Below are 25,920 nucleotides of genomic sequence, written 5' to 3' on the forward strand. Positions count from 1 at the left end.
CACCGAAACAGGTGGCATGCAGCTGCAGCAGCAGTTTGCTTAAGCCTAGGAGATGCAAGCATGATTCTTTTCGATTCCAGAGGAACCCCCAGGCTAACTTCATTTCTGTTTGTATGGATGGGGACACTTGGATCACACCTGGATAATACTTCTAATCTTTTTCTTTAGTGGAGTCTAGGTATTTCCAGGTCTGATTTTTTTTTTTTGGTTTTACGAGACAGGGTTTCTCTGTATTGTTTTGGAGTCTGTCGGTCCAGTCCGGCCTCGAACTCACAGAGATCCGCCTGCCTCTGCCTCCCGAGTGCTGGGATTAAAGGCGTGCACCACCACCGCCCGGCCAGGTCTGAATTTTGGCCAGTAAGTATAGTTACTGAAGATATACTTAGGGCATGCCCACATGATGGAATATGTGACCCTAGGAAACATGTTCGTATGAAATACACATAAAGATGGAAGTAAATTTCTGGTTACTAGGGGATGGAGAAGCAGGTCCAGGGCTCCCTGGTGATGGAAATGTATAAGCAAAGGCAAAGGTGATGGTTGTATAATATACTGAGTATTCTGAAAACTAAAGTGGATAGTGATGAATTTTTATGTTACATGAACTAAATCTCGATAAAAAAAAACCAAAATTCTGCACCAACCTCGTTGACAGTGGGAGGATAATAAAGGGGGATTATGGATACCGCTAACCTGCAATTATGACAGTTTGAGTAAAATGGACAAGTTTCTTATTTCTACTAAGACGAATCATCTGATTAGCCTTTTGTCTATTAAATAAAGCAAATTAATAATTAGTCATCTGGGCGGGAGAGATGGTTCAACCCTTAAAGACTAGGCTCACAACCAGAAATATAAGAGTTCAGTTCCCAGCACCCCCAGCTGTCTCTCCAGCCACAAACAAACAAAAAAATAAGTAAAAACAAAAAGAATTAGTCATCTTCCAAAATGGACTCACCAGACCTATACGGTTTCACTGATGAATTCTAATGAACATTTAATGGAAAATACTAATAGCATGCTGAAAATCCATTCCAGAAAATACAAGGTGAAGGAGTGTTCTTTAACTCCCTCTTTTAAAAAGGTTCTCACTGTGTAGTCCTGGCTGGCCTGGAGTTCACTGTGTAGCCCAGGCTGACCCTGAGCTCACTTACAGGGATCTAGCTCCCAAGTGCTGGGATCAAAACTGCGCACCACCATGGCCAGGTTCAACTCAGTTTCTGAGGTCAGCATTACACTAATGCCTAAATCAGAAAGAAGTACCTAAGTTAATGTATCTTAACTTCAAATTCCAATTAGTCATGAATGATACACAGGAAAACAGTCATGGCCTGGATAGTAGTTCAGTGGACAGAGTGCTTTCCTAGCAAACAAAAAGCTCTGGATTTAATCCCTAGCACCACATAATATAGATATGGTGGCATAAGTGTGTAGCCCCTGCACTCAGAAGGTGGAGGCAGGAGAATTGGGAGTTCAAGGTCAATCTTGGCTACCTAGCTGTCTTAAGTAAGAAGAGAGACAGGAGGACAGACATACATGTCCATGGCTACCAAAGTCTGCAATAGCTGGAGAGCAATGTTAATCCCACAGTACATAAAAGAGCTCTGCACCATGAGCAGAAGCACTGTAGACCATGAGGGATGTATTCTGGGCACATGACCTTTATTCAACATTTTAAATTTAACTAGTGTAGCCCATGGCTTCAACAACCTTAAGAAGAAAAATCATGATCATATCAATAGATTTGGAAAAATTTTTTCAGCAAAATCTCTCACCCATGCACAACAAAAATTCACAATCCAGGACTAGAGAGACGCATCATTCTCGTGTCTCCAAACAGAGAAAATGTGCTTACAAAGAACCTGCAGCTAGCATCGTACTCAGTGTCGAGAACCCAGATGCTTCCTTACTAAGGTACTGGCTCTCCACTCGTACTCAAGTCCGTGCTTTTCTGTTGTAGCTAACGCAAAAAACAAGAAAAGCAAATACTGCATTTACAGAAAGGGAAGGAAGTCATAAAACTGGTCTCCTCTGTGGCTGAGAGTACTTTCTATACGGAATCCTAAAGAATAAACAGCAATATCAAAATTTCTTGAACTAACAGTTATAGCAAAGATGGAGGATACAGGATGTGTCTATGTAGTTAGTTGTGTTTCTATATAGATCAGCAATGAATTGTTCGAATTTGAAATTTAAAAAAGTACCACTGGGCTCAGCGGTTAAGGGCACTTGTTGTGAAAGACCCATTTGATTCCTGTATGGAGGTTCACCACCTCCTTGGGCACCAAGCACACATATGGTGCACAGACACACGCACAGGAAAACACACAAATAATACAGTAAAAAGATGTCTTAAAAATAAAAAAACACTAGCACCTACATAGCCACCAAAAAATGAAGTTCTTATGTAGACTCTAATCTATGGTGAGATACTCAGTGTATCAAGATCTTTATGAGGACACCCCAAAACCAGTGAAAGAAATCTAGGAAATATAAATGAATGGAGAAGCATTCCATGCTCAGAAATAGGAAACCTCACTGTGGTTAGGGTACCAGTTTTTCGATTAATTGATTTGTGGCATCAGTGAAATTAAAACAAAAATCCACAGTTACTTTGCCGATATGGACCAATTTATTCTAAAGTTTATATGGAAAGGAAAAAACCTAAAATAGAGAAGAAAGTATTAGGAAGAACAAAGTCAGAGTTGTGCTCTGTTCCCAACATAGACTTTCCTCAGGGCAGTTGTCTTCTTAGTGTGGGGGAGAAGTCAAAGGGAGAGGGCCAGAGACGGGTCCCGTTTTCACGCTCTGGTCTTAAGGATGCTGCTCAGGAAGTTTGGGTTCTGACCTGTGCCTCCTTCTTTGGCCCCTAGCAGAGGAAATCAAGGAGGAAGCTGGTCTTCCAGGCAATGTGCCCTCACTGTGGGTGTCCAAAACCGACTTAGTCAACATCTATGCAGACTGACTCACTGGGGTGTTGTAGTCAGTGTGATTTCCCCTCAGGCCTGAGGAATATCCCCTATTGCTCATATGGGCATAACATCACGGGAACATATTAGGGTGGGGCTTTGGTTTGTATACTCATATCATTGTACAAGGAGAAGCAGCCCAGGCCCCGTGTCAGGCCGTGGTATCAGAACCATTAACGTGGTGAACAGGCCACTGTGGTCAGGGTGGAAGGCAAGGAATAGGAACAGACAGTTGCAATGTAGTCATCGAGGAGGCAGAGAGGCTGTGGATGACGGGAGGGTAGGGTGGGCACCCACCCCACCTGGAGGTCAAAAGATCTCCCTCAAAAAAATGAACTGTGGGTCATCAAGAAGGCTGAGTGCATAATGACGCTTGTCACCAAACCTGAGAACCTGAGGTCAGCCCCGGGACTCACATGGCAGGAGGGGAGAACTGACTCTTCCAAGCTGTCCTCTGGCCGCCACACGTACACTGTGGCGTATGCACACTCATAAACTCACACATACTTACATATTTTTTTGCTTTTATTTTTTATTATTTTAATTTTAAATAGCTTGTTTTACATGTCAATCCCAGTTCCCTCTCCCTCCCCTCCTCCCGCTATATTTTTTAAAGATATGAATGGGCCTGGAGAGATGGTTCAGCAGGTAAGAGCACTGCCTGTCCGTCTAGCGTACCTTGGTTCGATTCCTAGGAGCCACATGACAGCTCACAACCATCTGCAATTCCAGTTCTAAGAGATTTGATGCCCTCTTCTGCCCTCCTCTGGCACGAGACACACAAGTGGTACACAGGCATACAGGCAGGAAAAAGCACCCATATACATACAATGAAAATAAAAACAGATAAGGATATGAATCATAATCGAGGCAGAGGAGTGCGTGTTGGGATTAGGTTGCGAATGAATGTCTCAGGCAGAAAGGGCTAAGACAGAAGTTTGGCCCTGGCCTGGAATGAAGGGCCTAGAGCTCTTGGGGGGCTTGTGAGCTGTGTCCCAGGGCAGTGAAAAACCACGGGAAAATTTTAAGGGGACTGGGAGCAATCTTCTGATGCCTGCACAGTTCTGGGGGTTCTGGGATTCCCTGCAGGTACCCAGATCCCTAGGTTCTGAAGGCCCATAAGCGCTCCCTCATGCCCATTCCTGAAGCTTCTTCTCTGTTATCTACTGGGTGACCACCAGTTGATTCATTTCTCACTAATTAATTTTGTCTCTTTTGAAATGTCTTGTGCGTGGAGCCGCACCTGTGTTTTTTTTGTGCACCTCCATTCCACACCACACCACATTTCAGGATTGGATTTCATCCATGTCATTACATGTATTCATGATTCTTTCATCTTCCGTGGATGACTCAATAACAAAGCATTGTATTATAATAATACAATGTATAATAGCAAGTCATTCCTCTGTTGATGGATGAGGTTGGTGCCAGGGGGGAGGATATTCTGAATAAAGCTTTCTATGAGCAGTATTGCACAAGTCTTTTGTCAACATAAGTTTTCACTTCTTTTGTGGAAAGGACTAGACTAATTAGGTCAAAGGCTAGGTGATTGTTTAATTTTGTGAAACTGCCAACTGTTTTTCAACTCTGTACCGTTTCACAATTCCATCAACGATGTATGATTGTTCCATATCCTCGTCAACTTGGTATTGTTGTTTTTTATTTTAGATATTCTAGAGTTGGGTTGCTTCATTGTGGTTTTGCCGGTGACTAACTGTTCTGACAATATTTTAATGTGTCTGTTGCTCACCTGCGTATCTTTTGTTAAGTATGTGTTCACTCCTGGGATAGGAATCTTTTCTACATGTGCACATATGCATGTGGGGGGGGAGTAATCTTTTATTCTAGTTTCTGGCTTCTTTTTCATTTACTTTACAATCTCAAAAGAACAGAAGTTTTGAAAGTTTATGAACTCCAGCTTGTTAACTTTTTAAAAAAGATTTACTCATTTTTATTTTATGTATGTGAGTGCTTGCCTGCATGTAATATAAGTGCACTATATGCATGTCTGGTGTCTGCAGAGGCCAGAAGAAGGCATCAGATCCCTGGAACTGGAATTGAGTTGTGAACCACTTGAGTGGGTGCTGGGAGCCAAACCCAGGTCTGTGAGAGCAGCAAGTGCTCTTACCATAGCTGTTTCTCCAGCCCTCCCCCCCCCGCCTTTCAGTACGTTCTCCCTCCCCTTCCTCTTTTTCCACTGGGACTCCACTGATGTAAGTCATCCAGATTCCTCATCAGTCTATTTTTGTCTGTTGACTATTTTGTGATGTTGTTATCGATGTTTGTGTGTTTTTCCTGCTCTGTCCTCTACTCTGTTGTTGAGTATGTAGCCTTGGCTGTCCTGGAACTCACAGAGATCCGCCTGCTTCTGCCTCCTGAGTGCTGCGATTAAAGGCGTGTGCTACTGAGCCTGATTGAATTTTTTATTTAGTTGTTTTATTTCTCATTTGTAACATTTCATTTAGTAATATTCTCATGTCCCATTTCTTTGTCTTCCCTCTCTCCTTCCCTCCCTCCCTCCCTCTTGCCCTGCCCTGCCCTCCTTCCCTCCCTTCCTTTTGTGCTTAGGGAGTTTATAATTGCCCAGTGAAGCATTTCCCAATAGCTATTTTAAAAACTTTAACATCTATCATCCTAGCAGTAACTCTTTAAAAGATTTATTTTAAATTTGATTTGTGTGTCTATGTGTAGGTGTCTGCATGTGGATATAGGTGCCCATGAGGGCCAAAGGGCATCCGGTTCCCTGGAGCTGGGTTAGAGGCAGTTGTGAACCACCTGATGCTGGGATCAGAAGCTGGCTGGATCAGCAAGTGCCCTTCCCTGCAGAGCTGAGCCTTCTCTCAGGACCCTGCCAATGAGGTTTAAAATTAAGTTTGAGATCTTCCGTGTTCCCAATGTGACATTTCTTTAGACATACATGGTAGGTGCCTGGGTGCGTGCGTGCGCATGTGTGTGTTTGTGTGTATATGATGTCATATGTGTACTTGTTGGCATGTTTGTGTGCATGTGGAGGCCAGGGGCTTTTTTATGTCTTTCCACCTTGATTTTTGTTTTTGCAATAGTCTTTCTCCGAATTTGAAGCTAATTGATTCACCTATTGTGGCTGTCCAGTAAGCTTCATGGATTCTCCTGTCCATGCTCCATTGCTCTGGTTATAAATAGGCACTGCTATACCCAGATTTCTACATGGGTGCTGGGGTCTAAACTCAAGCCCTTGGCCTTACACACAAACTCAGCCATATCCCCAGCCCCATGACAAGTTCTTCTTAATTAAAGCATGGTTATCATAGGTATGGTGAGAGTTAGGAGGATCTGAATCTTATTTCAGTCTTATGTTTTAGTTGCCTTCTCTGACACAGCTCCAATAGGGAAGTGGGGATCCCTGCCACATTACTGCATGGTGGGGATGGAAGTCCTGGTTCCATGCTCCACCCCACTGATGTTGGGGGCGAGTCTTTGTTACTAGTGGGTAGAGAGGGAGTCCAGCTTTCTATTAGGCCTCCACCTATTCCTTTCTGACTGGAAGGGACAGGAGTACATCGTTACTGCTCCAGTGTTACCATGGTGATGGGAGAAAGGATGACCTCACTACTGCAGGCACCAGTGAGAGTCCAGACTCTACACTAGATTTTCCTTAACACCATTTTCTGGGGACTGGGGATGCTTATTGTCTGGTGTGGAAGCTCAGATCCCACTGTCTACTGACACCCTGGGGGACAGGGGACAGGACTCTTGACCACCATGAGGATGAAGGACCTGGCTTTCTACTGAATTCCTCAGAACTCTGGCAGAGACCTGGGGAGCCTCTTTGTAGGTGGCAGAGTGGAAGCATAAGCTTTGCCCTCGCCATCAGCGACACCACGCTTTCTCATGGAGCTCGGGTAGAACAGAGACCCTGCGGTTTGAAGGCTGCCTGTCTCGTTCAGCTGCCCCATTCCACATCCTGGGAAAGGTCAGCGTTTCCTGTCTGTATGCACTGACTTTCTGGGCTGCCAGCTCTTCACTGTTGAGACTATGTGAGCAAGAGGAGAACCTGGGGAACTTGCGGCTATGTCACTGTCATTCTGTGTTCCCAATGCTGCTCTGCCTTCCTCTGCCCTTCAGACTCCCACAGGATTGTGTTACATGTTCTGCCCAGCGTGTGCAGGTGCTCTGCACAGGAAGAACACAGAAAAGAACCATTTTCTCATTTTAACAGACGCAGCACCATCCCTTTTGTGATTAAAAGTGAGATGTAAGGGTCGGGATGTAGCTCTGCTGGTAGAGGGCTTGCCCAGTGTGCACAGGGCACTTCCTGGCTTAATCCCCAGCACCGCACAAACCACGTGTGATGGCATATGACTGGACTCCCGGCACTTTTGAAGAAGAGACAGGAAGATCAAAGGTTCATGGAGGACGGTGGTTTATGAAGCCAGTCTGGGCTACATGAAACACTGTCTCAAAACAAAACAGAGGGGTAAAATATCAATTATTATAAAATGTTTATAGATGAATATATCTCATTTTTCCTCTTGGAGATAATTGTCATTTTAATTTTGGCATGCGATTTTGTTTAGATAGAAATACACATACATATATAAATTTTGAGACAGGGTCTCACCATGCCACCCCTGGTTGTTCTAGACTTGATGGCCTCAAACTTATGGCGATCTGCTTCCTCTGCCTCCCGAGTGCTGGGATCAAAAGTGTACACCACTATGCTTGGCCAAGTACAAACGTTTTAATAAAAGAACAACTGAAAGAACCTTCAGATTCTTTCGGCCACAATTACCAGAAACTCTTCTCGATAAAGTAGGATAAAAGAAACTGCAGTTTATGAGAGGTTCCAAACCCATCAAAGCAAAACTCCCCGAGCCAGCTGCTTGTCACCTCTCTGTCCCCTCCACTTGTCCTGTTGGGCCTTCCTGCCCCATGATCTTAGAGCCCCTCCATGTGGCCATGAGCTCCAGAGTCCTTCACTGTCCTCACAGGATCCCTCACTTCCCTGACCACTAATCTGTGAAATGTGCAGCTCTCCCCTGGGGTCAGCAGGTCATGCAACTTTCACCCCCAAATCCTCTTCCTGCTCAGCTTTTTCCATTTCAGCAAATGTACCCTGCCTGTCTTCATTAAAGGAGAATGCAGAGGGGGATCAAACACCCCATACGCATGCAGACTCACTTGGGGACCTAACCTTAATCATTCGTAACTCCAACTCTACCCGACTTCCTCAGAGATGTTTTTAAAGACTCTTTTGTCATTTTAAACTAAGTATATGCATGTGTGTCTGTAGTGGGGCATGTGGCTTTCAGCCTGGAGTGTATGCATAGGTGCACCTATATTCCTCTATTTATAGAAATGTGTATTTCCCCTTCTCTGTACAACTGCAAGATAGCACCAGATTCTGAGTTCGTAATAGCACAGCAAATGGTTCCTCCGAGTTCTGGAGAGTTCTAGACTGGAATAAACAGGAATCTTAAATCAGTGTCTGTTTCATAAAAAGCTGTACAAACTGGGCCAGAGAGATGGCTCAGCGGGTAGGGGAGCTTGCTGCCAAGCCTGACGGCACGTGGTAGAAGGGGGGGAAGTGACTCTTGCAGGCCGTCATCTGAGCCCCTACTCACACGCACACAACCCAAGTATGCGGACCTTTGCTTGTCCAGAACAGAGGGGGGATGAGTTCCTGTGGACGCATGGAGAGGACATGGGCTTTGGGAGTCAGACCAAGTTTGAAGGTGCTTCCAGCTCAGGCCATAGGACACATGAATAAATGAAAGGCATAACCTGCTTGAGTTGCAGGAATTGTGGGCAACCATGATTATGTCTTCAGGAGATAGTAGTCATCAAGTAGAATCAGCAAGTGGAACTGTGAACCACAGTGTGAGACAGAAAGCCACTCAGCAGTAGCCAGGTAGCCTTCCTCCTGACCTCCTTTCCCTCCCTGCGCCTTCTTGTCCTCCTCTTCCTTCCTTCCTACTCTCTAGAACGGTGCTTCTCAACCTGTGGGACACACTGGGGACCGTATATCCGATAGCCTGCATATCAGGTATTTACATTCTAATTCATAACAGTAGCATAATTAGAGTCATGAAATAGCAACAAAAATAATTTTGTGGTTGGTGGTCACTACAACATGAGGAACTGTATTAAAGGTTCATAGCATTAGGAAGGTTGAGGACCACTGCTCTAGACTGAAATTCACGATGTGTTGACATTCCTGTGGAATATCACACTGACTAATTCTTTTCTTCTACTTGTGGTTAAAATGAGCATACCATATAACATACCATCTTAACCATGTTTGGGTCAACTATTCAGTAGCCTTAAAAAAGACTTTTTCTCTTTTGAGATAGGGTCTCATGTATCCCCGCACTCCCAGACTGGCCTCAAGCACGGCGTGCAGCTGAGGGCGACTCTGACCTTGTGGTCCTCCTGCCTCTGCTTTCTGAGTGCTGGGTTACAGTTGTGCACCGTCACTTCTCGTTTACGTGGGCGTCACGAGCACTGTGCCAGCAGAGCCACACCCCACCCTGTTCAGTAGTCTTGAGTCCATTCACCCAGTAGTGCCACCGGTCTCCAGAGCTCTTTTCCTCTCCTGTCTCCGTACCCATTAAACCACTTCCTACCTCCTTCCCTCAGCCTCTGGCAGCCATAGCCAACTTTCTGTTTCTGTGACTGACTGCTCCACCTTACACAGGGGCACTCATGCATTCCAGCTGACTTCACCCAGCATAATTTGCTCAGGGTTCATCTGCATTGCAGTGTGTGTCAGACATTTCCTTCCTTTGAGAGAGACTGAATACTAACACACACACACTCACACTCACTCACACATACATGCACTCACACACTCACACACCCCTCATTTGTCCATTCAGTTACCCATGGATTCTTGGGCTGCTTCCAGTCTCCAGCCACTGTAACTAATGCCTCGATGAGCATGGACATTCATGAAGTTGCTTTTGGTTATCCTGAGCACACAGGCAGAAGCAGAGCTGCAGGATCATACGCCAGTCCTCCTGTTCATCCTTTGAGGGATCTCTTGTTCCTCCGTGGCTGCTACACTGTTTCACATCCCCACAGCAGTGTCTCACACTCCAGACTTCTTCACACCCTAACATTTACTTTGTAGTTGTTTTTCTTTAATAATAGCCATACTAATAGGAGTAGCCTGGTTTTGACTTGCATGGGCGTGTTGACCAATAGCGAAAAGTCTCTATTAGTATCAGTGTTATTGTGTATGTGGGGGGCATGATGTATGTGTGTGGGGTGCACCTGCCGTGGCCCATGTGTGGAGGTCAGAGGACATTTTTTTGTGAAATCTGTTTTCCCCTTTTACTTTAGAGTAGGCTTCCAGGGATTGGACTGAGGCCACACACATGTGTGGCAATCTTTTTTACATATTGAGCCATCTCGTTGACACTGAAAAGCTCCTTTTGGGTTCCTGTTAGCCACCTGCATATTTATCTGGAGAAATATTTTTCCAAGTCCTTTGTCTCTTAGGAATGAAGGATGGTGAAGGTGATGGGGAGTTGCCTAGCCTAGATATTAGTCCCTTATCACTTAAACAACAGGCAAGCCTTCTGTTCTGTGGGCATTTTACCCGACTGTAGCCTTTCATGCAAAGTGTTGATTCTTAGAACTAATTTAGTTTTGACTCCGGTCTAACTTGTCCTTGTTTTTCTTTTGTGGCCTGGGATTCTTCAGTGTGTGGTTTCAGTGTTTGAACAAGTCATGTCTTCCACAGTCTTGGACATTTGAACACTTGGTCTCCAGTTGGTGCAGTTGTTTGGGGAGGTTTAGATTGTGCAGGCTTGAGGGAGGATATATGTCACCAGGGGTGATCTTTGAACTAGAAAGGCCTTGCCTCCTTCTAGTTTGTTCTGTCGGCTCGACGTTTGTGGTTGGGAATGTGAACGCTCAGCTTCCTGCCCCAGCTATCATGCCCACCGCTTGCTGCTATGCTGTCCCCACATTTACAGGCTCTAACCCTCTGGAATCGTGTGCCCAAATAAACTCTTCCTTCTGTGTTGGTCACAGTGTTGTATCCCAGCAACAGGAGTAACTAATAGAGGTGTTATCTCCAGGGAGCCGTCTACAAATCCAGTGTGATGAAGCTTCTGTTGTGTCCAAGAATTTTGCAGCTTTGATGGTTTATGTTTAGGCTTTTGATCCTTTTTGTGTTGCTATTCATGTTCTTCCCGCCTAATGAGACGATCTGTGTGTTTCTACTTACTCGTGTCTTCTTTTCTGCCCCTCAAAAGTTTTATTCATACAAATTGCTTATCTTGCCGGGCGTTGGTGGCACACGCTTTTAATCCCAGCACTCTCCAGGCAGGGACAGGTGGATCTCTGTGAGTTCGAGGCCAGCCTGGTCTACAGAGCCAGTTCCAGGACAGCCTCCAAAACAATACAGGGAAACCCTGTCTCGAAAAACAAAATCAAAAAATGCTTATCTTGAAAGCTTATCATTTTATCTCTTGATGCTATTATAAGTTTCCCTAGAGCACCTCTTCATTTTATAATGAGATAATATTAGTTTCTATGTTAATTTTTATCCAATCACATCAACTAATTCTTTTCATTGTCACAGCCAGCCATTTTTGTTGTTGTTGCTAACTGTGGTTTCTATAGGCATGGGGAAGGAGTGGGGCAGATGATGAATGCCGCCAGCTCTGTCACTGGCGAGGCTGTAGTTCTTGAATGACATATGACTTATAAGGTTTCACACCTTAGACACACACTCAGCCTGCTATTATTCAGAACGCCCAGCTGAGCAAGAAGTGAACTGAAATAAAGAACTTCGGGTTACACAGACATGCAATAGTGAGCAATTAGATATGTCAGACCTCCAGCCACTGTCCACATATGCTGTTACCATGGTTACTACGCCTAACGTAAATGTGAAACATAATTATTTCAGCAACTGTAACCTGCCATAAAATGTTTAACACAGGTCTGAATCTATGCTTAGACAATATCACAGCACGGAGAGACTGCAGACTCAGAAATCATTGTAAAATGACTTGGGAATTCCTGTCCTTGCCAAGACATTTTGAAATTTTGATAAAAAGGAATGATGTCAGAAAACCAGAATTCATAAAATAGACATTCAAAAACCTGTTCCAGTAACTCTAGAAGAAATTAGAAAAGTGATTCAAAAATAACTTAGAGGAAAGAGCTGAGGTGACTCACTGCTGGCGGGAGGGTGTGATCGCCCATCCGAGCAAAGGCTGCTGAAACTACCCATGGTCTGGCTTCAGACTCCTGCTTCAGGCTGCCACTGTCTCTCCGGGTAAGCCTTCCTACTGTCTTCAAGGTCCTCAATAAGGTCACCAGCCCTCTGCACTGGCTCAGAAGAGGAGCTTGGACATGGAAGTGGCCCCTGTTTAATGTTTCAACACTGCCCATCAGGGAAGCCTGCCTGGTATCAGCTGGAATTTTACAATGGGGACTCCTCTTAATGAAGGGATCCCAGCGTTGGGCATCAGATACTGAACAAGCCAGGTCTTGCTTTCCAAGCTCTTGAAAAATGTGTCTGTCATCCTACTGTCTTCTGTCACCACTTCCCCAGAGCCAATTGGGCTCTGCCCACAAGTCATAAAGAATGGCTGATGTCACTGAGACATCAGGCCAAATTGAGCGTGCAGGGCCAGACGTTGAGCACAAGGGCTGACATGACCGCTAGGCTCTGAGTGAGTCCACTCCTACTCTCATCTCTGTAGTTCACTGAGGGACTCCTCCACTGGACTTCTGTTGTCTTCTTCAGGCTCCTCAGGTCCAGCATCCAGTAGGTCCTAACTTTAAACAATTCATTCATTTATTTTTATGTGTATGGGTGTTTTGTCAGCATCTACATCTGTCTGTGCACCACGTGTGTATCTGGTGTGCAGGGAGGCCAGAAGAGTTTGTTGGATTCCATGGAACTGGAGATGCAGGTGGTTGTGAGCTACCACGGGAGTATCAGGAATTGAAATCTGGTCCTTTGGGAAAGCAGTCAGCTCTGGCAGCCTCGGAGCCCTGGGTCCTGACTCCTAAGAGCTTGGACCAATACTTAGATAACTGCAATATGCCAGGGAGCCCAGAGTACCAGAAACTTTGCCCTGGGCAATGAGGACATCTGGCTCTTCCAGAGAGAAGACCTTAGCTGTCTCCTTAGAACCAGGGAACACCGAGGCCACAGGAAGAAGGGTGAAGAAGCCACAGGTCAGCAGGCACTGGAGCAGTACTGGGGAGCTGTTGGCACGGGGTGGGGGAGGGGGAGGCTGCTAGCAACAGACCAGGATACTGGGATCTGATGTCTGTAAGGACAAGGACATGCAGAGAAAGTGGGGGCTGAAAAGTCTCACTTGTGTCTCACATTTGCATCAAGACGGTATAAGACAAAGGGGACTCACGTTGATCACCCCAGGAAGACCAGAGGGGTGATTTAAGGACCAGTTCACATAGCTTTATCCAACCCCCAGGCTAGAGAGGCAGGACCCGGTATGCCACCATGCTTTAGGGTGTCCTCTCTCTGGCTAGTAAGAGTGTCCATTTTCTGGAAGAGGCAGGCTGGACTGGGCAGCTGATGTACACAGGCATGGCAGGGTTCCAGATCATCAGCGTCTGGAAATGTAAACCTTGCCAAGCAAAATCCTGGTTACCAAGTTTTCCCTTGGAGTAGAGACATGCATTGGTCTCCTTCCTTCCCTTTCCCTCCCTCTCTTTCTCCCTCCCTCCCTCCCTCCCTTCCTTCCTTCCTTTTCCTTTCTTTCTTTTCTTTCTGTACCTTATTTGCAGAGGGACAGTGTGTACAGGGTTAGGAACCTAGACTCCATGGTTTTGCATTCTGGCTTTTGCCACCTCTTAGCTATGTAAACTCAGGCAAGTTATTCTATTCCTCTGTGTTGCTAATTGCCTATCCTTTGCTCCTGCCCCACTATTGGTCCTGCAGAGTTGGTTCAGTTTTTCAGCCTTTACTGCTGGGATTCCCCACCCCAACGATGGATGAGCTTCTGCTTAAGCCCAACAGACTTCCTGATGTCCAGACCCCCCCCAAACAGTGGGCTTGCAAGCTGTTGCTTCTGCCTCTTCCCTGCTCCCTGCCAATGCTCCTGACTTGGTGGTACTTCACCTGGTAGGAGACTCAGGAATTCTCTTCAAATCCCTCAAGCCCTTGGTTTTGGAGGGCATGTGGGCCTTTCAGAATGGTCAACGACCCTTGTCCCCTTTGCAGCCTTATGGTGGTGAGTGCACACACTACTGTTCCAGGTCCGTGCAAACAGCACCAAGGGAGTTGCAGCCCCTGTCCAAGTAGCTAATGAAACTTTAAAGATTCACTTAATTTTGCATTACATGTGTGTGAGTGCAGGTGGCTGAAGAGACCAGAGGTGTTGGAACCCCTGGAGCTGGTGGCTGTGAGCTGCTGGCATGGGTGCTAGGAACCGAACTTGGATCCTCTGCAGGAGCAGCGAGTGCTCTTAACTGCTGAGCTACCTCTCCATGGAACCGTAGAGTGTGGGACATTCAGCACTTTGCACCTGGGGTTGGGGGTCAGCCACAGCTATGGAGAAAGGGAAGTCCTACCTGCCCTTCCTGAGCTGTTGAGAGCAGTGTGAATTCCCTCTAGCTCTGCCTGCTCCTGGTGGCCTAGAGCAAGCGCCTTATCCATGCCAACCTCCAGATACCCCTTGTGGAAAGAGAAGGACCTGCTGAGTTCATCCCTCTTTGCATGTCATTTGCATGGCTCAGTTCCGTGGTTCTGCTTCCTCTTCTGGTTTCCTGGTTGGTCCTCAGATCCCCAGAACTGTTCCAACCCTTCAGCTTCCCAGATGACCAGGCCTGACCGACTATGGACAGTGTCCGCAGTGGAATAGACCCCTGAGGGCAGGCAAATGTGGCAGTGATGATCACATGATACAGATCTCACAATGGATGCTTAGTCAGAGCGCTGCACCCTCCCCGCAGCCTCTTGACATCCGTACCATCACCATCTCCACTTTACAGATGAGCAAACTGAGGTTTGGGGGAAAGCTCAGGCATTTGCCACAAATCTCATGACCAGCAAAAATCAGAGTCCGGTTTGGGTCTCACTCTGTTGGATGCCACAATCCGGCTTAGTCACTGCATGAAGCTGCCTTCCATGGCTTCTGAAGAACCCGGGGAGCACTCCCCAAAACCAAGACACATGGGGTTGGCCCTATTGGAGGCTCTCAGTTCCCCCCTGGTGTTAAAATACTTTCTGAATTCCCCTCCTTACAGCCTTCTAGCTGAGCCCACTGGGTCTATGGAAAATGCAGAAGGGGGCTAGGCTAAATAAGAGGTTAAGGAGGGAAGTAACTAGGTCCCTGAGGGGAGTTTTATGGGATGGGGGTGGAGATGTTTGAGGACAGAACTCTACCCTTGTTCTAGCCCTAACACTGGTGTTGGGGTGTCCAGCAGGTGGGGGGATACCCTGCAGGGTGAGGGCACTCATGTCTGGAAATTCATAAGAAAACTCCCACATGGTTTTGATTCCCACCTGGAGGTCCCCTGCCCTGATGTCTGAGGTCTAGCCACTCTCTGGACATCTCTGGGCATTTTTCTGGGTACTTGGCAACACTCCCTACTGCCTGGTGAGCAGGCATGTCCCGTGTCCCCCTGGGTTCCCATCCTGGGACCCTCTTTTCCTCCACCTCCATGCTTTTCTGTCACAGGGGTGATCGCTCCTGATGCACAAATGAGACTGCTGGAAGCTGGCCCCCTCCCTGTAGGCATCTGGAAGCTTCCTTGCACGGTGCCCACAGGACCCAAGTGCACCGTGAGCACCTGCCACTTTTACCACTGCCCTGCTGGGTGAGAGCTCTCCTAGCCTGATGTTCTCCTGGAAGGGAGCCCAACAAGCTGACGGGTGTTTGTCCCCCATACAGGCAATGACTCAGGATGCAACCAGCAGCCACAACGTGCACCGAGGACCGCATCCAGCATGCCCTGGAGCGATGCCTGCATGGACTGAGCCTCGGACGCCGTTCTGCACCCTGGTCAGGTAGGTCTGGGAACTGGGGGACATTCCAGAACTGAATGAAGCCTCAGAGGCTAGGTGTGGTAGCCAGTAGATTCTGCTTCCATCCCTGTGTGCCAGGTGAGCAAGTCTCCAGACCTCACCTAGGCAGGAGGCAGGCATAGCCCTTGTTTAAAGTCCTCCATATGAGGCTCCCAGGCTTCTCTCACAGAATTTTCCTCTTCTTCCTCCTCCACCTCTGTTTCCTTAGCATCTGTAGACACACGGAATGAAACCTGTTAGAAACAGCCACTATCTCCAAACGAGCAACTGGGACTGCAGACAGCTCTCCCCGGACACTGTTTGCTTATTTCTGGTTCTTTCTACAGCCCTACTCTGCTCTTCCTTAAATAGTGAATCTCAGCTAGGCTGCAGGGCACCTGCAGGCTGAGGTAGTTGTGTCCCTGGAGTCTGGAGCCTCGTTATGAGGCTGCCTGAGGATGCCCTGTGCTGCCGAAGGTCTCCTTGCACGCCGTGTCACTTGGCTCCCTGCTCCGAGGTAGACAGCCACTGCTCCTTGAGCACACCTGCTTCCTTCCTGCCTTAGGGCCTTTGTGCTTGCTGCCTGGATCTCTTCCTTGGAAACTGGCCCCTTCCCAAGCTGGTCTCGGCTCAGATGTCACCTCTGTGGACAGCTTTCTCTGTCCTTTGGAATTAGATAAATTTGGATTAACTCTCACTGACTGTACAACCATGTACATTCCACTAGCCCCTGTGGGACCCCAATTTCTTGTCTGGATACAATGGGCATAATAAGGACTACAAGATGGGAACATGGGCAGAGAGAATGTATGCAAAGGTCTAGCACCATACTAGCACATAGTAGATGGTCAGTAAATGATGCGTTTCCTTCTTCCTTCCTTCCCTGGTTTTGATGGAACCAAAGTTCACATAGAGTTGGGGGTTAAGCATAATTAAATTAACAAGTATGGAAATGTCTGATTTCTGCAAGGCTGTTCTTTTTCTGTTGTTGGTTTCCCCCCTCTTTTTCCTGCAGTACTGGGTGTGGAACCTAATGTCTCACACATGCTAGACAAGTGCTCTACCACTGAGCTACAGCCCCAGCCCTTTTCAGGTTTTAAAAGAAAACAAAATCTATAGGCACATGGATGTACTCCCAGAGGCTTCCAGGGGTTTGAAAGGCACTCACACGGCATGTCCACAGGCAAGGACCCCCAGCCACGTGAAGGTCACCTTCCAGCCCTGCTGCACTCACTCTCTACCCCACTGGTGCAACCCCATCCCTGTGGTCACCTCTTTAACTTTTAGGGGTTTGCCCTTGCTGACTTCAGGGAAACAGAGACCAACACATTAAGAAAGTCTGGGGAAGTCACGGTGACAAGTGTTTGGAGCTTTTCAACTTAGTGAATTAAGCTTCCCCTTCATGGTCTCTGCCACCAAGCAGCCTTGGGAAGCCCCGTGACTGTTGTGAGTGTCACAGTCTCCTTGGGTCTGGGGTGGAGCTCCTCATGGCTCCTGTCTTTCTTCTCTTAGCAATTTCTACCTCTGGCCCAACTTCCTTGCCTCTGGTAGGAGTTGGCACCCACCATAGGAAATCTGGGCGAGAGTGACGGTGGGACCACCCAAAGCGCCAGAGCAAGAATCAGCAGGTTCTTTGGCCTCTGAGGGATTCTAGGTCAGATCAGCAGCCCCCAGGCCTAGGGAGCTCCTGCAGGTATGGGAGTGAGAAACAGGCCATTATGTCTTGTGGACTTTTTGTTTTGCTGTCTTCATTGTAGTTGCTATTCAGTGTGGCTCACTATACAGCCCAGGCTAGCCTTAAACTGTGTAGCCTACAGTGCCCCTGAACTCATGATCCAACTGCCTTAGCTTCCCCAACACTGGAGTTACAGGCCTGGCTTCGTTATGTCCTGATGGAGCTTCGGGGCTTTTAATGATGGCATTTCTCCAAGACTCTCTTTAGAAAGAAATACTCAGGTATATTCTCCCACAGCAGGGTTCCAGAATAAATCCCCTTCTAGCCTGTGGCTAGCCAGAGAGAGCAAAACTAACCAGTAGCCTAACTTGTCCCCTGTCTAGCTGGGCTGTGTCTGAACTGCTGGAGCCTACAGGAGCTGGTCAGCAGGGACCCGGGCCACTTCCTCATCCTCCTGGAACAGATCCTACAGAAGACCCGAGAGGTGAGGGTGACTGAGACGTTGCTGATCACAGTTAGGGCTGACTTTGTAGAGTCACAATGTAGGTCAGCTCTGAGGCTCGTGGACCACCTGGATGGCTTGCTCCACCCTGGGAGGCCAGAAGCCACACTTGTGCACTGACTCTTCCTAGGAAGGGTGTTTTTCTGTCCAGTGTAAACATGGAACGGGTGTTGTGAAGGCCCGAGTCCAAGCTACTTAGGATAGATGTTGCTTGTAAGTCAAGGTATGGCCTGGAAGGAGGTAAGGGTCGGGGAGCTTCACTAAACTCCTGTCTCAGAAAGATCCATAGCAATAGTGACAAGGAAGGGAAGCTGAGGCCTCCTCTGACAGCTCAGAGTGCAGGCTTTTGTGACGGAGGAGTGTGAATGAAGGCTTTTAATGCTGAGCCGGGCTGAGGTTCCAGAACAGACCAAGCCCCCAAAGTAGACTCTAGCTACTAGATTCTCTTCTAAGTTGTTTGCCTTTTTTTAAATTCATGACTGAGTTGTAAAGGTGATTTTTCTCTCTTAGCCAGTTATCCCTAGAAGAAAGTCCATCACTTATGTCCGTTACTTATTGCAGCACCCAGTCTTCATCTTGGTATCAGGTTTACTTGGTGCCTTTGCTTGCTGATCACAAGCAAACCAACTCAACAGCCACACCCCCTCTGGAGAGCACAATTCCCAAAACCGCGTGGAAAGGGCCCACTGCCGTGGAGCAGCAAGGGAGGGTTTTGTGGAGGGCCAGCTGTGAGAGAGAAGGACATGTCTGAATTAGTCTGCTGGGGTCATCAGAGAAGAGATGGTGAACTGTTCTGTGTGCCTCAGGTTGCTGAGAGAACTTGACCTCCCTGTCATCTCCACAGGTCCAAGAGAAAGGCACCTATGACCTCCTCGCCCCACTGGCTCTGCTCTTCTACTCCACCGTCCTCTGTGTAAGTCCAGGTGGAGAGGGAGGAGGGGGAGGAGAGCCAGGAGTGGCCTCCATCCGGGGCCTCACGGCTCTGAGGATAAACAGAGAAACTTGGGAGCGATGACACTTGAGATGGGTTTCCACCTTCAGGTCCCTTCCTGCCACCACCCGGGAAGTCTCTAGTCACTACAGACTGTTGTGTGGTGCCTGGCATCTCTGGGCTTCCATGGAGAACTGTGTCATAGCATGGTTGTGAGAGATGACATTGGGAGATTTGTAGGTCCTCTTTCACCTGAGGGATCAGCTTTCCCTGTTGTGATCAGCCCTGGATTTCACCAGACCAGTGAACCAAAGGGCTGCTTGTACACTGAACTCAGTCCACCCAAAGAGTAAAACTATTTGCCTCTCATGAGGATATTTGCATATGAATAGCACAGATACTGAAGATGGTTCCTCAAAGTGAGTAGAAACAGGGGCACTGTTTATGATGACCTCTGCGCTGACAGCCTTCCTCCAGTGTTGGATGAAAACAAAGCCCATTGCTATAGAGACGCTCTGGGTGCCATCTTGCCCATCTGTTGTTCAGTTCTCTCTAATCCTGTCCTGGGGCACACTGCTCCCAGGAGATGTGTGTCCTCTGTGGGATAGCCAGAGAGGGGGCAGAAGCTGTTCTGGAACATAAGTGAACTCTTCCTCACCCAGCTCGCTTCTTACCGACCCGTTCATCCTAGACACCACATTTCCCACCGGATTCAGACCTCCTTCTGAAGGCAGCCAGCACCTACCACTGCTTCCTGACCTGGCCAGTTCCCTACTGCAGCATTTGCCAGGAGCTGCTCACCTTCATTGACGCCGAGCTCAAGGCTCCAGGTGAGGACCCAGGGGGCCAGGGATCACGTGACTGGGATAGCTATCTTTTCTGGAACAGTTCTTCCCGTGTGGTCCACCTCAGCCTTACCCACACCCTGCTAAGGGGCTGGCAGTGCCTTCTCCATGGTGTACTTAACCATCGTTCGATGGTTAGGCTTGCACAAGTTAAAACAGCTAACGTGGAAAGTGATTTAAGGAGTTCAGGAAGCCTCTCCAGGGCTGTGCAGGTCACTCAGAGAAGTCTCCAGAATAATGACAAGAGGCTTTTATTTGTTCTCTTTTCCCTGGAGGCAGATAGGCAGTTGCAGGACTGACTTTCCCAGAGACAGTGCCTGCTGCTGGGAGGGGGGGGGTTGGTGGCCATCCTGACAAGTGTGAACAAGGACTTTGTGCTTCCAGGTTCTTTCGTATTTAGGATTTAAAAAGTCAGAGTTCTTGAGAATTTGTGAATGCTGTTTTAAGCCACATTTATTTATTCTGTGTAGGGGTGGCGGTGAACGTGTGCGCCTTGGTGCACACATGAGGGTCACAGGACAGCTGGGAGTCATGTGTGTCCCGGGCACGGGATTCAGGTCATCCGGCTTGGAGGCAAGCGCCCTTTCCTACTGAGCCACGTTGACCACTGCAAATGCTGTTTTAAGATGAGAACCATAGGAAAACCATGACAGAGGAAAAACAACCAAGTCTGATTTGCTGGGAGATGGCCCCATACCAGAGTTATTTATCACGTTTCCATTCCAGGGAAGTCATCTCAATAGATGCCTCTAAAACATTTGCTTAGCTTCAACACTCTCTCTTGATATTCAAAAACCCCTTGGTATATGGAAACCATCACCATAGATATATTTTTAATATGGCAACAGGCCAGGTGAGCTGCTACAAGCATTTCCATTAAACTTGAGCGTCTTTCTGGTTTTCCTTATATGTATTTTGCCTATGCAAAAAAGAAATAAAAAATAGGTCTTCATCTGGAAGAGGTAACATTTTAATTTTATAGCACCTATTTGCTTATCCAAGTAGGAGACAATCACCCGGATGAGTAGCCCACATCAAGAGAAGAAACAGATTATTGCCAGCCCCACTCAGTAGGAGAACATCCTGGACTCTGGAGGCAATTCAGTTTTCTAAGATGGAGACTGGAGAGATGGCTCTGCAATTAAGAACAAGCACCACTCTTGCAGAGGCTCTGCATTTAGTTCCCAGAACGCACATGGGGCCCCTCACAGTTGCTTTAACTCACATTCCAGGGGATCTGTCGCCCTCTTCTGGCCTCCCAGAGCACCTACACCCACATATGCACTTTCCCACACAGACACTGGATGCACACAATAGAAAAGTAAAATTAAATCTTTTTAAAATGATACTTAAAAGCAGCAACTTATATCAAAAAGATGTTGATTAACTAGTTAAGTGGAAAAGCCACCCCCAACTCATTGTGCCTTGTTGTCCCCTTGCTTTTCCACTGAAATGTTTACCCACTCCAGGTGGTTAGTCAGCAGTGTTTTACTGCAGTAATACACAGTAAGCTGACGGGAGCATCACAGTCTATACCCCGGCTCAGGGGTGCTGAAAAGTTAGGTCTGAAATTTTGCTTGTGACTTCCTTCGTAAGGGCCCATGGCTCACTTCTCTGATCTCTCTGCTCCTTGACTTTTGCCGTCTCTTTCCCCACAACCAGTCAACACAAGTAAACAGAGCAGATGGTGTGTGGAGCTAGTGAACCCCAAATCTTCCTATAAGATGGTTCTTTCCACACAGTAGGGACTTGGGTGGAGAATTAAGAGATCTAAGTCCCCGAGAAGTTACTGCTCTTGGAAAGAGACTACAGGCTACCCTCAGTAGATGGTCTGCTGACCCAACTTAACACAGGATACTAAATGTGAGTGATTAGCATAAGGTCTCTGTCACGGACCTGTCTTGGCTTCTGGCTGTTGACTGGGGGCCCTCTCCAGGAGGCAAAACTTCTCTTTTCTTTTGCAGTTTCAAGAGAAAGGGTTTAAGATTCAAATGCCTTTCCAGGGCCTCTACACACACCAGAGAACTGAATAGCTCCTTTATTTGAAATGGTCCAGGGAGATGTTGCACAAAGGGAGGGCAGATCGCTGGGGAGACTGCGTCTCACTTTTAAGCAGAACCACCTGGCCAGCCTTAGCTGGATGCTTGCTATGCCTTGAGATGCTTTTGTGGGTTGTTGGTCAGGAGCGCTGTTCTCATCTGCCCAGCAAACAGATGTGGAGAGGCAGGTGGAGGTGAGGCCATGGCCCTGGAAAAAAAGAATGCTAAGCTTGGGAGTCAAGAGCCAGGCAGAGCAGCCATTGGTGGTGGAAATGGAGGGTGGGCCCTTTGCCTCAAAGCAGGGTGGATCCCAAAGTGGCCACTCGTTGCTGAGAGCCCTTGGTGTTTCCCCACACTGAGAGATCTCAGACATACACATTAAGGACTTGGAAGAAGTCAGATGCCAGGAGCAGGAAGCTTGCACAGAGCTGCCCATCCGTCTGTGAGGGCAAGCTGAAGTGAAATAGGAAACCATGGCCTCTCCCGGTGCTGGAGAATCGTGTCTAACAGCTCAAAAGCTCTCACAGTTACATACTGAGCCTGTATCAAAATGAGAGTACATTTGCTGCTGAGCCAATATCAAGGTAGTGGAAGTGGCTTCAAGAAAGGCGGGAGAGTATCTAGGCATGGTGTGACTGGAGGTAGGCTTGTTAGAAAATGTCTTAGTGTGATTTTTGATGCTACTTATTTCTGCACGTGCCCCTCCCATCCTCAGTGAGCCTGGCCAAGGGAGGCGGTATGAGAAGACAGGGGTGGAGCCTGGGGAGCTTGAGCCCCCGAAGGAGAGACTTGTATCTCTGTGGGTGCTTGGACTTGGTACCAGACCTCTGTGATTCCTGGCGCAGAGTCTGCTGCTGTCTAGCTGCTAGGCCCTTTGGCAAGATGTAGAGCTTACGTCTTGCCTCAGTTTCCCCATCTGAACAATAGGTGCACAGTGCTGCCTGTCTCCCGGGGCAGTCTGTGAAGCGCTGCTCCATTCATCTTGCAGGAGGCACTAAGCATCTGAATGCTGGTCACTTCAGAGACAGGTCTTGCCAAGGTCATAAAGAGAGATGATGAGGGACCTAGGGAACTGGGCCCTTCCCCAGTTGAGTCTTAGTTGCTATGGAGACAGCAGTTCATAGTCTCCATATATATGGAGGAAGTGGGTGGTTATCAAAGTAGGACCTCCCTTTTTTCTGACTCACCCCCAATGGTGCCAACCATGGCAGCAAGTACAGTCCTTTAGGCTTCAGCCTAGGTGTTCATTGAGCATTGACTCCTTGCTAACACAGTGATGCAGAATATCATACTTGCCTGCCAAGGACTGATCTGGAATCCTAGCTGGTGACATCGGCACTTTCCATGTGAGGCATTCAGCGACTTTCAAAGCATGCAAACCTCGAGGATTATGTCTCACCAGGTCACATACAGTTCTATTGGGTGAGGAAATGATGTAGCATTCCCAACATATGCATATGTGAGAAATTCACTTTCCCCGTCCACGCTATACAGTCACGTGAGAGAAGGAATATGTCCTCAGGGTGACAGGGACCTCTGTATTGGTGCATATTAACTAATGACCCTGGACAGGCTGCTTAACCTCGAGTCTCCCCCATCAAAGCAGAACTTCTACTGTTGATGATGACAGTGATGTCACTACTGTGTGCTCACAGTGTGTCCAACAGGATGAGTGCAGTCCCACGTATCCTCAGAACAGCCCTCGGTGTGGTAACCATTCGTTACTGCGTTGTTTACAAGTACATCATCATTGTTTGGATGATGAAACAGGAGCCAGGCAGCAAGCAGCTTATCCACGCTCACACACTAGCAAGTGCTCCACTTGGGATCCTACATCTACTTAATTCCAAAAGTCATGCTGAAGCCCTCTCCCATTTTCTGGACATCAAGACAGGTGCCCCGATCCCTGGAAGACCCAGCTGCTCCTGTCTTTGTGTAAACACTGTGCTTTAGTGTGTTCCCAGCTTTGGCCCTAGCCCACCAGTGCACCCATAAACAGTGGAGGCCATCACCAAGAGAGGTCAGAGGGCACTGAGATGTGCCTTCGGGTTGGGGTTTGGTAGTTTTATCAAATGGTTGTGTTTCTGCTTGGAACTGTGGGTGTCTTGACTATTCAGACAGGCTATTAGCTCAGAACACAGCTTTCTCTGGGTCAGCATGTGCCAGGAGGTACCAGTGTCTTCCCAAATAGTCCCCTGATGGCGCTACACAGTAAAGCAGAGAAGTACATAGGAAGCAGCCCCCCCAAGTGCACCCCAGCCCTGAGATGAAGTGATCGAAATATCCATAACATGAACATAGAGGAGACGCATGATAGAGGGTGGTCCTCATCATGGATGTCACAGGAGAAGCATGATAGAGGGTGGTCCTCATCATGGATTCCACAGGAGAAGCAGAGTGACTGCAGGGACTGCAGTTGCCAACAATGTCCAGGAGTCCAGAGGCACATACACAAGGAAAATAGAGAGGCTGGGCAGTTGGGCTTGGGGTCAGGGCAGACACTTGGTGTGGGGTGCAATGCACTCAGAAGTCCACAGCCTGACGTTTGGGGGAACTTATATTCAGGGATGGGGACTTTATGGCTTGGGGTGTGACTGGCTGTCTATCCTATGTCAACAGAGAGAGAACCGGGAGTAAGGATGAGGAGCCCCTAGTGAGTGGACTGCTCACTTAAAAGGCATTGAAGGAGCAGGGCGTTGGTGGCGCACACCTTTAATCCCAGCACTGGGGAGGCAGAGGCAGGTGGATCTCTGTGAGTTCCAGGCCAGCTTTGTGTACAGAGCGAGTTCCAGAACAGGCTCCAAAACAATACAGAGAAACCCTGTCTCGAAAAACAACAACAACAAAAAGGCATTGAAGGGCTTGTTCTATGTGTAAAGCACTTGCCAAGCAAGCATGGATACCTGAGTTTTGCCTCCCAGCACATTGTGACCTCTAGGCGGGACTGACAGCCTACCTGTAACCCTAGTGCGTGGGGGGCAAACCCAGGGGATCCCTAAGGCAAGTTGGCTAGCTATATAGCAGAACTAGCAAGCTCTGGGTTCAAGTGAGAGACTCTGCCTCTGTTTATAAGGTGGAGAGCAACTGAGTAAGACACCCTATGCCGACTTCTGGCCCCCACAAGTTCATGCACATTCATATGTACTTATGTACTTATGGGACCCATAAACATGCAGACATGCATGCACACATACACACACAAACACACACACACACACACGGAAATAATGTCGACAGAAGACTTGCTCGTTTGCTTGTCTGTGTGCACAGCAGTCAAGAACAACATTGGTCTATGCTGTATGGCAGAGTTGAATTTATCTTTGCAATGTATATGAATGGCCACTAGATGGCAGCCCAAATCCTTAGACTCTAAGGATTGAATAGAAGCCAGTTTTAAGGATGCTAAGTAGACCTAACCTTGACATCTGTGACAATTACAGAAACCAAACATCAGACAAAAGGCCAACAATTAAAGCAATTAGGTCCCAAGTTAGAAGAGCACGGATTGGTAATTTCCTGTCATTTACTAAACAAAACCCACGGCCTTTGTGTTTGTTTATAGCTCTCTTGGCTTTCCTGCATCCAAGGGGAATTCCCTTCCACTCCTCAGCTCAGTCCCAGCTAGGAGTGCCCTGGGCCCAACAGGGACTTCTTTGTGACTATTTCTGGATATTGTTTCCTTTGGGGGTGTTTGAAGTCACATGGGAGGAAGGGAGGCAGGCTATGATGGGGACTGGGCTTCAGAAAAAGCGGACACTGGGCAGGCGCTGAGCAAGACCTGGGTCCTCAGGGTGGTATGGGAAGCCAGGCAGAGAAGAGGAGGGCAGAGGGTGCTGCCTGGCTAATGTGAGGCTGAGTGTGGAGGCTGATGGGTGCCTGATGCACACATCCTCCCCGCTTCAGGAAGACACCTGGCGTGAGCGACACTGTGCACTCATCTAGGAACTACTTTGCAGCCTCCTGGGCCTGAGTTCTCC

At 47.8% G+C, this 25,920-nt stretch overlaps 1 protein-coding gene across 2 annotated transcripts in view; it reads left to right on the forward strand.

Moving 5' to 3' along the window:
• The window catches only part of Pik3r5 (phosphoinositide-3-kinase regulatory subunit 5), a 60,711-nt gene that overhangs the window by 22,343 nt on the left and 12,448 nt on the right, over positions 1-25,920 (forward strand). For both annotated transcript variants that reach the window (XM_040748918.1, XM_005067593.4), the window contains exons 2-5: positions 15,839-15,954; positions 18,010-18,110; positions 18,973-19,041; positions 19,751-19,889. In XM_040748918.1, the coding sequence (XP_040604852.1) occupies positions 15,852-15,954; positions 18,010-18,110; positions 18,973-19,041; positions 19,751-19,889 (412 nt within the window). In that variant the 5' untranslated portion in view covers positions 15,839-15,851. The remainder of the gene's footprint in view (positions 1-15,838; positions 15,955-18,009; positions 18,111-18,972; positions 19,042-19,750; positions 19,890-25,920) is intronic.

The sequence above is a fragment of the Mesocricetus auratus genome, unplaced genomic scaffold (assembly GCF_017639785.1).
Source record: "Mesocricetus auratus isolate SY011 unplaced genomic scaffold, BCM_Maur_2.0 Super-Scaffold_100007, whole genome shotgun sequence".
Lineage (NCBI taxonomy): Eukaryota > Metazoa > Chordata > Mammalia > Rodentia > Cricetidae > Mesocricetus > Mesocricetus auratus.